Here is a 13,824-nt window from a genome sequence, read left to right as displayed (position 1 = left end):
GCTGATCGATGTTTCTCTCTCATCGATGTTTCTAACTCTCTATTTCTCTCCCTTCCTCTCTGTGAAAAATCAATAAAATATATATATATTTTTAAAGTATAAAAATTTTTAAAGGAGAAAAATTAAAGCCCACAGGAGGATGGATAGGGCTTTGTGGTGTGTGCCTGAGACACACAGACACGATGAGAACCACAGGTTTCCGCGGGGACAATCCCCAGCATGTAACGGTGGCGAGCAGACTTCTAGAAGGGCCGAGCGCAGCGTGCATGCACCGAGTGACGGGAAGCGTCCCGTGTTGTCTGGGACACAGTGTGGCAGTGGACGTGCACTAAGGAGCAGGTGGCATGTTGTCTGGGACAGTGTGACAGCACATGAGTCCCAAGGGACAGATGACATGGTGATGAACAGGGTGGCTGGTGCATGCAGGGCATGAGCAGCCTCACAGGAATGACGAGCATGGTTGGGGGGGCAGTGTTCTGGAAGGCAGTGTTCTGGGGGGTGAAGTTTGGGGGATGATGTTCAGGAGGCTTTGTCGGGGGACAGTGTGAGGGCATGGGGCTGGCCGTTCCCCTGCGGGCAGCCCTGCTAACCATGTGTCTCCCTCTGCAGCCTGCCTGCTCCGCTCCAACGCGCTCTCGCTGGTCTACCTGCTGTTCCTGCTGCTACTGCCCTGGTTCCCGGGCCCCTCCCGGCACAGCATCCGAGGTAAGGGCCAGGCAGTGGCTCCTGCCTGGAGGGGGAGGCTCGGGGCTCAGAGCTCTCTGTCCATGTGCGCTCAGGCCAGGCACCCCGAGGGAGGGCGGTGTTGGGTCCTCCTCAGAAACCCTGGGCAGCAAAGAACTTCATGGTTTAACAGCGTGGGTGATGCCTGAGTGGTCCCAGGTCTCATTTTCATCATCGGCCCCTGCTAACTTCAGAATCTCTTTTCTGACCGTGTGTTACAGGGGCTTGCTGAAGGTAATGGAGGATCACTGGGTGGAGTCCCCTGACCCTGAGGCTCAGGTCCAGGGCTGTGGGCTGGCCAGTCTTCCCGCCGCTCGTTCTCCCATCCCCTACCCTGTCCCAGCACCATCCAGGCATCCCCTCACCCAGCGAGGCTCCGGCCCTAAAGTCCAGCAAGCACACTGGCTCTGCCTGCCCCAGGCATAGGCAGGCTCCATCCGTGTCCACCCAGCACTCCAGGGCCTCAGTGCCCCTCTGAACACCTCATAGTCCGGGCGTCACGGCACAGCTGGTGGGTAGCTCTAGTCCTGAGCTCTGGAGGGTGGGCACTGTCTCAGTCTTCTGTGCCCGCCACACAGACAGATGTAGGAAAACCCATCAGGGAGCTGTGCCCACTGGAGGGGTGGGACAGTGCGGCCCATAGCAGGGACCCATCCAAGAGGGGCTGGGAGCAGACAGGCTGTTGTCCCATCTCAGCACCCGTGTCAGAGGGGAGGGGTGAGTGCGGGCCTCCTGCTTCTTGTCCCTCCCCTCCTCTCTCCATCCTCCAGGCGGCAGTGGCTGCTCGGTTGTCACTCCATCACCCTGACTCCGACCCTCCTGCCCCTCTCCCAGGGTTAGGGCCCTGTGATTGCCCTGGGCCCACCCAGGGACCCATGATCAGCCTGTTTTACAGTCAGTTGCCTGGCAATCTGATTCCCCTTCACTGTGTAAGGAAACTCTCCCACGGGGTCCAGGCACTGTGCTAGGATGTCCCAAGAGGAAGCATTCTGCCTCCCAGAGGGGACAGGTCCCCCTCCCTGGCCTGTCACACTGCCTCTAACCGCCCCATCAGGCTGCCTCCTTGCTGGGTGTTTGCAGAGGGCTCTGGTCGGTCTTAGAACACAGGGTTAGTTCAGGTGCGGGAAGGGGAGGGGCCCAGCACAGGCACAGGCTGGGAGCTGCTGGGGACAAAGCCAGACCCCTCCCAGGCTGACTCAGCAGTCTGCCCCAGACTCCCAGCTCAGGCCAGCTGGCCCCCCTTCCCTCCCCTTCCCTTCTCTTCCCTCCCTCCCCTTCCCTTCTCTTCCCTCCCCTCCCCTTCCCTTCTCTTCCCTCCCCTCCCCTTCCCTTCTCTTCCCTCCCCTCCCTAGGGGAGGGTCTGCTGGGCAGAGTCTGCCACCCATGCCATTCTCTTTTCTCTGTGGAGCCAGTTCTGTTTGTTCCCAAGCCCTCAGCTCAAAGCTGCTTGTCCTGTAAATATTTCAGTAAATATTTCATGCCCTTATGTGACAGGAAACACACTCCTGGGATCTGCAGCGGAGGGAGCGCATGTTCCCGCCAGGGCCGAGGCAGGAGCAGTCCGGATTGGGGAGGGTTAGGCGCTGGGAGACCTCCCTCCTGGCCTCTGTCAGGCCATCTATGGGCCTTAGAGGCCCATCAGAGACAGGGAGACTGTGGGCTTTTCTGGGCGGGAAAGAGGAAGGTGGGAGGCCTGCCCATGCCTGAGCGCCTGGCCCCGGGTTCCTGAGTTGTATGGCCTGGCCTTGGCGCTGGCACCTGGATGAGGTCTGAAGCTGCCCGGCCCATAGGCGCTGATCCCTGGCCCCATCCCCACAGGGGCATGGGCCTGACCACAGGGAGCCAGGGTGGAGCTCCATCCCACAGGGGCATGGGCCTGACCACAGGGAGCCAGGGTGGAGCTCCGGTGCAGGAAGGGGAGGATCCCAGAGGTGTCGCCCGTTTCCTCAGGAAGTTCCAATTCCTTCATTGGCCACTAGGGGCTGCCAAGCAGGGGCAGGGCTGGTGGGCGCGGGCCATGTGCCATGGAGGTCACCGCAGGGCGAGGTACAACAGAAGCTTAGGGAGACCGAGGGTCAGCTCCCTGTGACCAGATTAACATGTAGGGACTCAGGGAGCCCATTCCTGCCTTAGGACAAGACCCCTCATGCTGCCCTGCCCCGTGGGCCCCAGGGCTTTGCCCTGACTCAGGTGCTGTGTGAAGGGCGAGGGCCTGGCAGGCAGGCAGGGCCCTTTCTGGTCCATGTCGCAGAGCAGCGCACCTGAGGATCCCTAACGTCTGTTGGATGATGGGATGAGGGGCCCCATGTGTCATTCCCATCATCCTGCCCAGCTCTCAGAGAGCAGGTGACGGCCCCCAGCCTTGTTATTCAGACTTTGGTTTGCCCTGCCCTGTCTCCATTCTGCCCCGCCTCTCTGGACCTTCCTGGATGAGATGGGACCTTGGACAACTGGAAGATGCCCCTTCCCTTGGCTTCTCAAAGCACTTCCTGGAACACCCCTGTGCCACCCCGAGGGGTCCCCACGCATACCCCACCCACCATGCTTGGCTCTTGCCCACATTGTATGTGGGGGGCGGGAGGGGAGTCTCATCACAGCCCAGGAGCTTGGCCCTGGGCTGGCACCACATCTGCAAGGGACTGGGCTGCCCCAAAGAGGGCAGTGTGAGCCGGGCCTTGTGGATGGCAGTTCAGAGGGAACACGAGGGTGGAAGGCCGGGGGTCCATGAACTGCGGCTGGATGGGCAGTGGGAGTCAGGACCCTGCTGAGGACCCTCTGGAGCCTTTGCAGACTGAGCAGCCACCATCAGCCAATTTTGGGGGGCTCCCTGTCTAGGTCGGACAGATGCTCCTTTACAAGCCCCTCTCTGGGAGGAACCCCCCCCCCCCCCCGGGTCCTGGGCCACAGCCTCCTAGCCCCTCCTCCTGTTTCTCTGGAGCTTCCTGCCTGAGCGTAAAGCTCTAAGTGGGAGCTCCAGCCCCTGCAGGATGGGCATTTTTTGTGCCCAACCACCCTCTTGCCAGGCACAAAGGTGGGGGCACCTGCCTTGCAAGGGCAGGGCCTTGTCCTTCTATGGTGCTCCCTGCCTGTGCGAGCCTTGCGTGGCAAGTGAGTGACAGAAGGTCCCCAGGGGAGAGGGCAGGCAGCACCTCCCAGCGGCTGTAACAGATGAGCCTCCTCCCGACTCCCCCAGCTCCCTTCTCCGCCTGCTAATGGCAGCCATTCCTGATACTCAGGGCTGGACCTCGGAGTCTACACGGATCCGTTTTCAACATCTGTAATGGGATGGGCCCCGGCTGCACCCCTCTTCCCTCCTGAGCAGATGCAGGAATCCCTCACCTGCCTGACCCCCTGCTTACCCAGGGCCAGAGCTGCCCTGTAGATTGGCTCATCCCTGCTGCCCGCCATCCACATGTGAATTTCCAGGCCCAGGGGACTCGCCGCTCCCAGCTCAGTTGGGCTTGGGCAGGTGGGAGAGCAGCCCAGCTTTGATAGGCGATGTGTTGAGTGCCAGGCAGGGGGCCAGGCAGTTCCAAGACCCTGCAGCCAACTGAGAAATGAACCGGGAAGGGGAGGGCAAGACGGTGGGAAGTGCTGACATCTGCTGTGCCTGCCAGGCGATGCCCTGGGTGCGGGATAGGAAGGCTGTCAGGCGCAAGCCAGGTGGGCGGTCATCTCACGCTCCTGCTGACGGGCCTGAGGCCTGGTGCTTCCCTCCCTGACCTTCAGGCCTTGGCGTGCACCAGGAGCCCATCAGTCTTGAAAGCACCGCAAGGTCAGCCTCAGGTCTTCATGGCTTGAGAGCAGGGTGCGTCCATGGAATGGACAGGGTGGCCCTGGGCAGGCGCCTTCCCACCATGTCACCATTGGGCTTCCCAGCCCTGCAGGAGAAGAAGCATGCAGGTGAGGCAGGCAGAGGGGAGGCTGAGGAGTGGCGGGGAAGCTCTGCTCCTCACCCTGTGGCTCCTGTGGGTTCCTGGTAGGGAGGAACCCTGCACAACGCCCCACTGGCAGCTCAGTCCTCCTGCAGGGAGGCCTGTGGCCTTTCCCTCCTCTTGGCCTGAGGCTGTGAGCAGAGGGGCCCAGCCAGGGCCCAGGGCCAGACGCTCCCATTCATTTTCCATTTCTCCTTCCTGCCAGTGGGTGGTTTCTTCCACCAGCTCCACCCTGCTCCCCTTGCTCACCCCTGCCTGCTACAGGTCAGAGGCTGTAATCCAAGGGTCCGAATGTCAGGGCTGGGAGGGACCTCGAAATGGGTGAGGCAAAGAAGCTGTCTAGGTCCTGCCTGGTGCCTCTCTGGGCTGCCCAAAGGCACCCCGTGCCCTCTCTGAGCCCAGCTTCCCTTGGTAAAGTCAGGCAAGACAGTGGGTGAATGATGACGGACTCGTCCTTCACCATGTGCGCCCACATGTCACTCCAGAAGTGCCACCTGCTGGGCCAGCCCTGGGGGAGGGGAGATGGGGAGCTCTGAGTCTATCCAACAAATAGTGATTGTGCTGAAAGATAGTGAGCAAAAGGGACAGGGGCCCTCTGCTTGCCAGCTTCTGGGCAGGAGAAAAAGAGCTGGTTTAATAGTGACTTCAACTGTCCCCCTGCAGCTGACAGAGGGGCAGCTGCTCTGCAAGTTGTTGTTAGCAAAGCAGCCCGCCAGCAGGGGTGAGGGCCTGGGGGCTCCTGCCAAAAGGCCAGGGGCTGGCACAGCTGGTGTCCTGAACCCCAGATTCAGAGCTCAGAGTGCGACAGTGAGAACCGAGTGGAGGTCTGTGGTGCTGGCCTCTGCACAGAGTGGGCTGCCCAGCCCCTTCCTGCAGCCAAGACCTCCCCGCCCAAAGGACTCAGCCCTGGTTGTGTTTGCCCGGCCCGCAGGTGAGGAGGGGAGAGGGCACCTGTTGAGGCTGCTCCTACCTGCACTCACGGGGTCCTGGGCCCAGCTCTGCCTTGGCTTCCCCCCCACAAGGGCCACCCGGGTGCCTGTCTGTGATTTATGTCCAGCCGAGATGGCCCAAGTAAAGTGCCCAGTAATGACCGACCGTGGGTCTGGGCTGGAGTCCGGCTCTTGGGCAGCCCTGGTCTCCTCAGGGCCCTCCCACAGGTGGCCCCCGGGATGGTGAAGGAAGGCCTGTGAGGCGCTCAGCCCCGCCTGGCCCAGCAGGCACCCGCACGCGGCAGCTTCATTCCTTTCTGCAGTGACTCGTTCCACACACACATTGGGGGCGTTTAGCTGCATGACAGCCCCCGAGAGGGAGGCTGTCCCCGCTCTTCCTGAAGAGCCAGGCTCCCAGCCCCGCCCCCCTCCACCCATCAGCCCTGGTGTCTGTTTTCAGTCCACCCGGGGGGTGAAGTCGTGCCCTGTGGCCAAGGCCAAGCGGTGACACACGTGTTTGCCGGACACGTGAACAAACCACCCCCCGACATTTGATGGACAGGGAAACACCCCCTAAGTGTGGGGCCTCTCCTTTCTGCGCTGGCTCCTGCCCCCAACTGTCCCACAGCCCCGGGCAGCAGGCGGGCTGCTGTGCTGTACCCTTGTTCCCTGCTTTGTGACTGGGAAGTCCCGTCACCTCGTTTGTGTCCATAAGTTGGGATTCATGATAGTGCCCAACCATGGGGCCCTTGTGAGTGGTCAGTGAGATGGTACAGAGCACTGCATGAGAGCAGCTGCCGACGGCCCCCCGAGACCCCATGGCACGGTCGGGGTGTGTCCAGGGCTGGCTGACGGGGCCTGGCTCAGGGCTGGCCTCACCCCTCTCTCTGCCCGCAGGTCACACCGGCCGCCTCCTCCGAGCACTGTTGGTCCTCAGCCTCCTCTTCCTGGCAGCCCACCTTACCTTCCAGATATGCCTGCACACTGTGCCTGGCCTGGACCAGTTTCTGGGGTCGAACTGTGAGTTACTGAGAGGGCGGGGAGGGGGGGCCTGGAGCAGCAGGCCTGGGGCAGAGCTAGTGGCTAACTGGAGCTGGCGGGGAGAGAGCCACCGCAGCCCTGCAGGCACCTCAGGTCTCCTTGGGAGCTTGGCTGCCCTGTCTCACCCAGGCTTTGCCTCATAAGGGCCATCCGGGTGCCTGTCTGATTTCTGTCCAGCCGAGATGGCCCGAATAAAGCGCCCCAGTAATGGCCGACCGTGGGGCTGGGCTGGAGTCCGGCTCTGGGGGCAGCCCTGGTCTCCTCAGGTCCTCCCCTCTGTCAGCATCTTCTTCCCCTGCCGGGGTTGGAGACTCACTGCCTGTGCCCTTTCACCCACGGCCGGTATCGCCAGCTGGCCCCCAGCCCTCCAGCTCCATTGGCGTCGACACCCCAGCCTTCAGGCGAGGGAGCCCTAGGCTCCCAGTCCTTCCTCCTGGCTGGGGTCTCACCTCCAGGTCCCACATGGCAGGCCGGGCGTCACACCGACTTCCCATTCATTCTGTGATGAATGTGCCCCGCCTGCACGTTAGAAACTGGAGGGAAGTCAGGTGCCTTGTGCTGGTCCTGGTCCTGGTGGCTCTGAGACCAGGCCTCCCCATTCCAGCCCCAAGGAGCAGCCGGCTCTGCTGATGGGTCCGAGAGCCTGGCCCAGCCGCCCAGCCACTGGGGCCCTGCCGGGCAGAACTGAAGTCCTTTGCTCCAACTGGCTTTCCGTCTGTGCCTCAGTTTCCCTCTCAGTAAAGACTGTTTTTGAGCATCCCTGGTACCAGCCACAGGGGCCCTGGAGACCAGGCATTCCGTGCCTCTGGGGCTCCCAGGGCCTCCTGGCGACAGGAGGGCGTGTTCAGAGCCCACCCGCCTGACCCGGGTCCCCTGTGCCTTTCTCCGCAGGTAGCCACTGGGAGAACCTCTCCCGACTTGTCGGGGTCACGAGGTAAGACCCCCTCTGCCTCCACCTGGGATTTCCAGGCCCAGGGGGAGGGCCCCCACCCTCCCTGCTGGCACCCGCCCTCCTGGGCTGACCAATGGACTCTCCTGCCCTTCACAGGCTGGACCTGAAGGACATCCCCAATGCCGTGCGGCTGGTGGCCCCCGACCTGGGCATCCTGGTGGTCTCTGCTGTGTGCCTTGGCCTCTGTCGGCGCCTCACACGGGAAGCCCGGCGGAGCCAGCCCTGCCAGGAGCCGGTGAGCTGTGGCGGGCAGAATGCGCATGTGTGGGGAGGGGCGTTCTAGAGCTGGGATCCGGACAGTTGAGGATTACTTATCTCTTTATTTCTATTTTAACAAATGTGGAATTTTATTTGTAAGAGTGAATATGTGCAAGTTATGAAAAGACGGGATACCAGAGGGGAGAGGAGATGCGTGTCTCATGGGAGGGGGGATGCGTGATGTGGCATGGTCCTGGCAGGGCCCCTCTTGGAGGACCCTGTGGGGCACCCAGACAGTGTCCATGCCCTTAGGGACCATCCTGGAGGAGATTCTTTGGGTCCACAGGGCAGGAGGGAGTCAGCAGTGCTGGAGGAAGGTCTGCGCCAACCATCAGGGAGACCTAGGGACTGACAGACAGATGGACAGATGGACACAGTGGTGGATGTTTGAGAAGCCACATTCATAGCAGCATCCGTGGGCTTGTGGCCCAGGTGGGGGCTGCATAGGCTCAGGCCGGCAAGGCCCTAAGCCAGACACTGTCCTTAGAGGGCTTTGCCCTAGGTTAGGGGGTCTTGCTTGGGCAGGGCATGATGCTGGGGTCCCTGCCTGGGCCCTCCCTCCAGTAGGGCCTGGTCTGAGGGCTGGGAGGGATCTGTGACTGTGCAGGGGTCCCGGCATAAGAACCTCCTGGGGGCCACAGGCTCTCCACCCCCCCATCCCAGCATCCCTTTGTTCAGTAGCTAAGGCTCATGGGGCATGAGGGCCTCGACCTACAGAAGAGCCCGTGGAGGGGAGCCAGCAGGTCAGGGCAAGTCAGCCTGAAGCTCACCCAGCCTGTTGTCCCACCCGCTGCTGCCCCATGCATGGGGCAAGGCCGGCACCAACGTTTTGGAGGGACCTGGAGATTGAGTGGCTTTTTCAGGCCTTTGTGGGGGGTTGAGCCAGGGCTGGGACTTCCCTCCTCCCTGCTCTTGGGGCCCCCTCCCAGCAGAGTTGGCCCTCACCTTCCCCACAGGAGCACGTGGGCACAGTGTGCGCATGGGCCAGGGCTGCCTCTGGTTTCCTCATTAGTGGATCCACAGCTTTGCCGGGAAGGGGCTGGATTATTCCAGAAATCTGTGGATGGGCAGGAGGGGTCAGCCCCTCACTCCATGCTGCCCGTCGGGGCTGGGCTCTGGTCTGCTGGGCAACCAGGAAATGTCACCTTCATCCAAGTGTCCTCCGCAGCACAGAGCTGTGCCATCCTGACAACCCAGGGGCTACGGTTATAGGCAGACCTCAAAGCAAAGCCAGGTTTAAAGCCCAGAGCTAGGAGCAGCCCACGCCCACACACAGTGTACACAATCTGGACGTGCACGTGTCCTGATTGTCATACCCGTGTGCGTGCATGCTCTGAGGGGGGAGATGGGCCTTGGTGGGAGGTGTGGAGACGTGTCTGCCCTGCTCCCCGGGATGGCCTGTGGGAGCTGAGTCAGGGTGGGAGCCAGGCCTGGCCAGGCTGGACACCACACGCAGCCCCAGCACCTGTCTTTCTCCCAGCTGCCGCCTCTGTTTTTTCCACTCCCAGATATGCTCATTTTCACAGACCTTCTCAGAAGCTTTCCCAGGGCCTGGGCCAGGCTGTGGGCGGGTGAGCTCAGGCCTGGCTGCCCCACCTTCTAGCAGCCATCTTTCCCTTCCAGGCTATCTGGGGCCTCCCACTTCTGCTTTCTGGTGTCTGGAGGGAACCCCGGTTACAAGTTCCAACGCAGAGGCCTGCTCTGGTACCCAGGGTTCTAAATAGCCTGTAGCCTATTCTCCTGGCTTGCCCCTCCCCTCCTTTCAGGCACAACCCACACCTCCCTGGGGCCTCCTCACCCCACCCCCCAGGCTCTGTGAAGACAGGACCTGTCAGGTTCATCTCTCCTGTCTGGTCCCCACCCACATTTGATGGGCAGGGAAACACTCAGGTTAGGTGACTTGCCCAAGGCTGCGTGTATGAGACCCCGGAGCTGGGATGTGACCGGGTCGCCTGCTGCCAGAGCCTGTGCTCAGCCCAGATGCCTAGTGCTGCCTCAGTGGCTGGGAAAGGCACAGGCAGGGCGTGCATTTTGCAGAGGAGGACCTGGGGCAGGGCCTGGGCGTCGACGCAGAGCCCATGCTCTTCCTGCCTTGTCCTGGCTCTCCCTGATGTCCAGGAAACAGCTCCGTTCCAGGAAAACTGGAGCTAGGGCCACAGGAAGCAGGCCCTGTTGGATCTCTGGCCCCACCATGGGCAGGGGAGGCCTGGAAGGTTCATCCTGTGTCTTCCTGGGCAGCTGGCTTCCAGAAGAGCTGTTGGGGGCCCCAGGAGACCCTTGCACCTGGCCACACCCCTGGGGTCCATCTCTCGTTCTCTAGAGGCCCCTGGGCAGTGGAGAGGGAGCAGGATGCAAACGGCTGCGTAATTTGGGGTCTCCTCTGAGCCGCTGCTTCTTTCCTTATAGGAAAGTGCTGGTTCAGCCCCTGGAACCAAGTGTAGCCGTGGAAGGTTCTCTGTAACTGGGCAGTGAAGTGCACATGTGCACATACTGGTTTCCTTTTTCCAAAAACCCTGCTTCCTGTGGCCGAGCTCGAGGCTTCCTGGAACAGCTGTTTCCTGGACATCAGGGAGAGCCAGGACGAGGCAGGAAGGCATGGGCTCCGTGCAGGCCTCTCAGGAGCCAACTGAGCAGGGCCAGGGGCTTCGCAGATTCATGCAGAAATCTGTGGCAACTTAGATGGGAGACAAAGAGGCCCTTGAGTGGTTCTAGAATAGTCCACGGTCAGCCCGCACGGTCAGTCATCGTGTGTGCCAGGGCCTGGCAGGAGTGTGTTTTGGGGTTGGGCTGGCTGCCTCCAGGAAGGCCTGCAGGGCTGTGAACTTGGGTGAGGCAGCGGGAAGGCGGTGAGTGGGCTTTGGGCAGGAAGGGCAGCACAAGTCCACACTCAGGTTGGCCGCCCCTTGGCGCTAGTGGCTTGAGTGCCATGCCCCTGACCTCCATCCCTCTCTGTGACCGTGGCAGGAAGACGATGACAGGGAAGTGGACACCGGCTCCCCGGTGGGGCTGCAGGGAGCCCCTGTGCTGGCCTCCACGCGGAAGTCGAGGCTGGCTGCCCGGTTCCGGATCACAGCTCACTGGCTGCTGGTGGCTGCTGGGCGGACTCTGGCCCTCGTGCTGCTCGCGCTGGCAGGTACCCACTGGGCAGGGAGCGGGGATCCCAGCACCGAACGTCACACCAGGAGGGGTTTTCACACCTGCCGAGTTCCCTGCTGACCAGTGAGACAGAGGTCAACCTGCCCTGGCCAAGCACGACCCTGCATGCCTCTGCCCGGTTCTGCAGGCATTGCCCACCCCTCGGCCTTCTCCAGCGTCTACTTCCTGTTCTTCTTGGGCATCTGCACCTGGTGGGCCTGTCACTTTCCCATCAGCCCCCTGGGCTTCAGCACACTCTGCGTCATGGTGGGCTGCTTTGGCGCCGGTCATCTCATCTGCCTCTACTGCTACCAGATGCCCTTCGCCCAGGACATGCTCCCACCGGCTGGCATCTGGGCCAGGTGAGGGCTCATCTGAACAGGTTCTGCTCTGCCCCCTCATCCCTGCCCTCCTCCCGTCCAGAGGTCAGTGCCATGTCTTTTCTCGGCAGGGTTTTCGGTCTTAAGGACTTCGTGGCCCACACGAACTGCTCCAGTTCCAACTCACTGGCCCTCAACACCAGCCACGACTGGCCCGTGTACGTGAGCCCCGGGATCCTGCTGCTCCTGTACTACACTGTGACCTCACTCCTGAAGCTCCGCACACACCACCCCCCCAGCCAGGTGGGCGCCCAGGGCCAGCGCTCCCCTGTCTCACTCCTCTGGACACCCCATCCCCCGTCAGGCCGTGGCTCTCGGGCAGGGTGGGGGACTGAGCTCTGCTCTGGTCTCTGCAGAAAAAGGTGGCGGCTGAGGGTGTCGAGGAGCGGGAGGTGGAGCTGACTGAGGTGGACCACTGGCCCCAGGACAAGGCCAGGGGTGCAGCCACCAAGGAGGAGGGTGCTACCCAGGTAAGGAGGCTGGGCTGAGTGATGGGGGTGAGCCCACCTGCCCGTGGGCTTGGCTCACTAGGTCTTGGCTTGCCTCTTCAGCACACGATGCCTGACCCTGAGGCTGACAACTGCATCGTGCATGACCTGAGTAGCCACAGCCCGGTCCAGCAGCGCCCCTGTGAGTAGACACACCGTGGCAGCCTAGAAATATCACCTTCTGTGGGCACACTGCTGCTGCCCCCTGGTGGCCACTGGGTTGTCTCGCATGTTGGCCTCTCCAGCTGTGCTTGTCAGGAGTCATGCTGCTGACCTTCCGGGGCACCTACCTCCCAGATTCTGGAGAACTGGACTGCTCCGCCCTGGGCTGGCCCAGAGGCCCAGGGTGGCTGTCTGTCATCTGGGCAGATGGCAGCTGGGTAGGACTGGGTAATTTTCTGGGTGTTCTTTCTGCCCGAAGCCTTGATTTCCGTTTTGTGACTTGCCCCTGCACAAAGCAGGAGCTGAATCACTGGCCTCAAAGCTGGCGCCTGAGGACTTGCATAGCCACCGAGGTGGGAGGGGTTCTGGCCATCTTGTCCCTCTTTCTCTTCAGAGCCTTGGACATGGCAGCCTGGAGAGGGCCAGGATGCCCAGTCACATGGCAGTGGGGGCAGTGCCAGATAGGAGCCTGCCTTTTCTGCCCCCGGAGCCTCCTCCCACTGGGCTGCTGCTCCCGCACCCCAGCCACATTACAGGGCAAAGTCAAGTGTGGGTGAGGGGTCTGGCCTGTTGGTATGAGAGCTTCCCAGGTAACCCTGGCACCACCCTCTAGTGCACCCCAGGCTGGCTGAGCCAAGAGAGACATCTCCACTGCATGGCCTGGGCCACCTCATCATGGACCAGAGCTACGTGTGTGCCCTCATCGCCATGATGGTAAGGAGCAGACAGGCTGGTGGGCCCTTCCTGGGGGTTCTTTCACACGTATGCGAGGTGGATGGTGGCCCATGTTTCACAGCCTGATGCGTCCTCACCAGAAATGAAGGCAGCTGTGTCCTGCTGGCCAAGAGTCACCCTGGCTAGCCCACAGCTGCGTATGTGAGCGTGTGTGTGTGTGAGCATGTGTTTGTATGTGTGGGCATGTGTGAACATGTGTTCATGTGTATGTGTGAGAACATGTGTGTATATGAATTGTGAGTGTGTGTATGAGGGTATTTGTGCATGCATATGAATGTGTGTGATCATGTGTGGTGTGGGGGTGGCGTGTGTCCTGTGCCACTGTGCTCCAGGCCGATGGGCATGTTCGCCTTTCTCTCTGAGCCTCCCTGAGGCCCTGCCCCCTCGGCATCCTGAGGGAGCAGGTCGGGACGGGGCCAGGTGGACTATGCAGCCATGCCCACCGGCCCCTGCCACCAGGTGTGGAGCATCACCTACCACAGCTGGCTGACCTTCGTGCTGCTGCTCTGGGCCTGCCTCATCTGGACTGTGCGCAGCCGCCACCAGATGGCCATGCTCTGCTCGCCCTTCATCCTGCTCTACGGGCTGACGCTGTGCAGCCTGCGCTACGTGTGGGCCATGGACCTGCGCTCGGAGCTGCCCAGCACCCTGGGTCCCGTCAGCCTGCGCCAGCTGGGGCTGGAGCACACGCGCTACCCCTGCCTGGACCTCGGTGCCATGGTGAGTGCCCTCACTCCAGGGCACCTGTGAGCATGTGCTGGTGCCTTGGGTGTCTGCGTGAGGACCCAAGACAGTGCCATCCTGTTTGTGGGCCAGCTCCCCGTGGAGGGGGAGCTCAGGAGGGCAGGCCCTTGTTGAGTGGTCACCACGGGGTCCCTGTTGGCCAGCCCAGAGTAGTTGCTGGAGTGCATGAGTGATGACCTTGTGTTTTAGGGGGCACTGTCCGGTCTCCCTAGCATAGGTTCTGTTAGTGTCACGTGCTGCCCCTGGGCCTCAGAGGGTCATATCTCACTGTGTGAGATGTTTGAGCCTGTGTGCAAGTATGTGTATGCTGGTGTGCATGCAAACATATGAACTTCTACACAC

The 13,824-nt window shown here is 61.7% G+C and overlaps 1 protein-coding gene across 2 annotated transcripts in view; it reads left to right on the top strand.

Annotated features, from left to right (window-relative positions):
- Positions 1-13,824, top strand: part of PIEZO1 (piezo type mechanosensitive ion channel component 1 (Er blood group)) — a gene marked incomplete at its 5' end in the record, with an annotated part of 59,258 nt that overhangs the window by 29,145 nt on the left and 16,289 nt on the right. For both annotated transcript variants that reach the window (XM_081106671.1, XM_081106670.1), the window contains 11 exons: positions 610-705; positions 6,485-6,607; positions 7,520-7,562; positions 7,677-7,815; positions 10,803-10,971; positions 11,122-11,335; positions 11,425-11,596; positions 11,710-11,823; positions 11,905-11,983; positions 12,617-12,717; positions 13,198-13,458. In XM_081106671.1, coding sequence (XP_080962797.1) covers positions 610-705; positions 6,485-6,607; positions 7,520-7,562; positions 7,677-7,815; positions 10,803-10,971; positions 11,122-11,335; positions 11,425-11,596; positions 11,710-11,823; positions 11,905-11,983; positions 12,617-12,717; positions 13,198-13,458 — 1,511 coding nt within the window. The remainder of the gene's footprint in view (positions 1-609; positions 706-6,484; positions 6,608-7,519; positions 7,563-7,676; positions 7,816-10,802; positions 10,972-11,121; positions 11,336-11,424; positions 11,597-11,709; positions 11,824-11,904; positions 11,984-12,616; positions 12,718-13,197; positions 13,459-13,824) is intronic.

This window comes from Myotis nattereri, assembly GCF_964212035.1.
Source record: "Myotis nattereri genome assembly, chromosome: 15".
Taxonomy (NCBI): Eukaryota; Metazoa; Chordata; class Mammalia; order Chiroptera; family Vespertilionidae; genus Myotis; species Myotis nattereri.
This window is presented reverse-complemented; position numbering and strand designations above follow the sequence as displayed.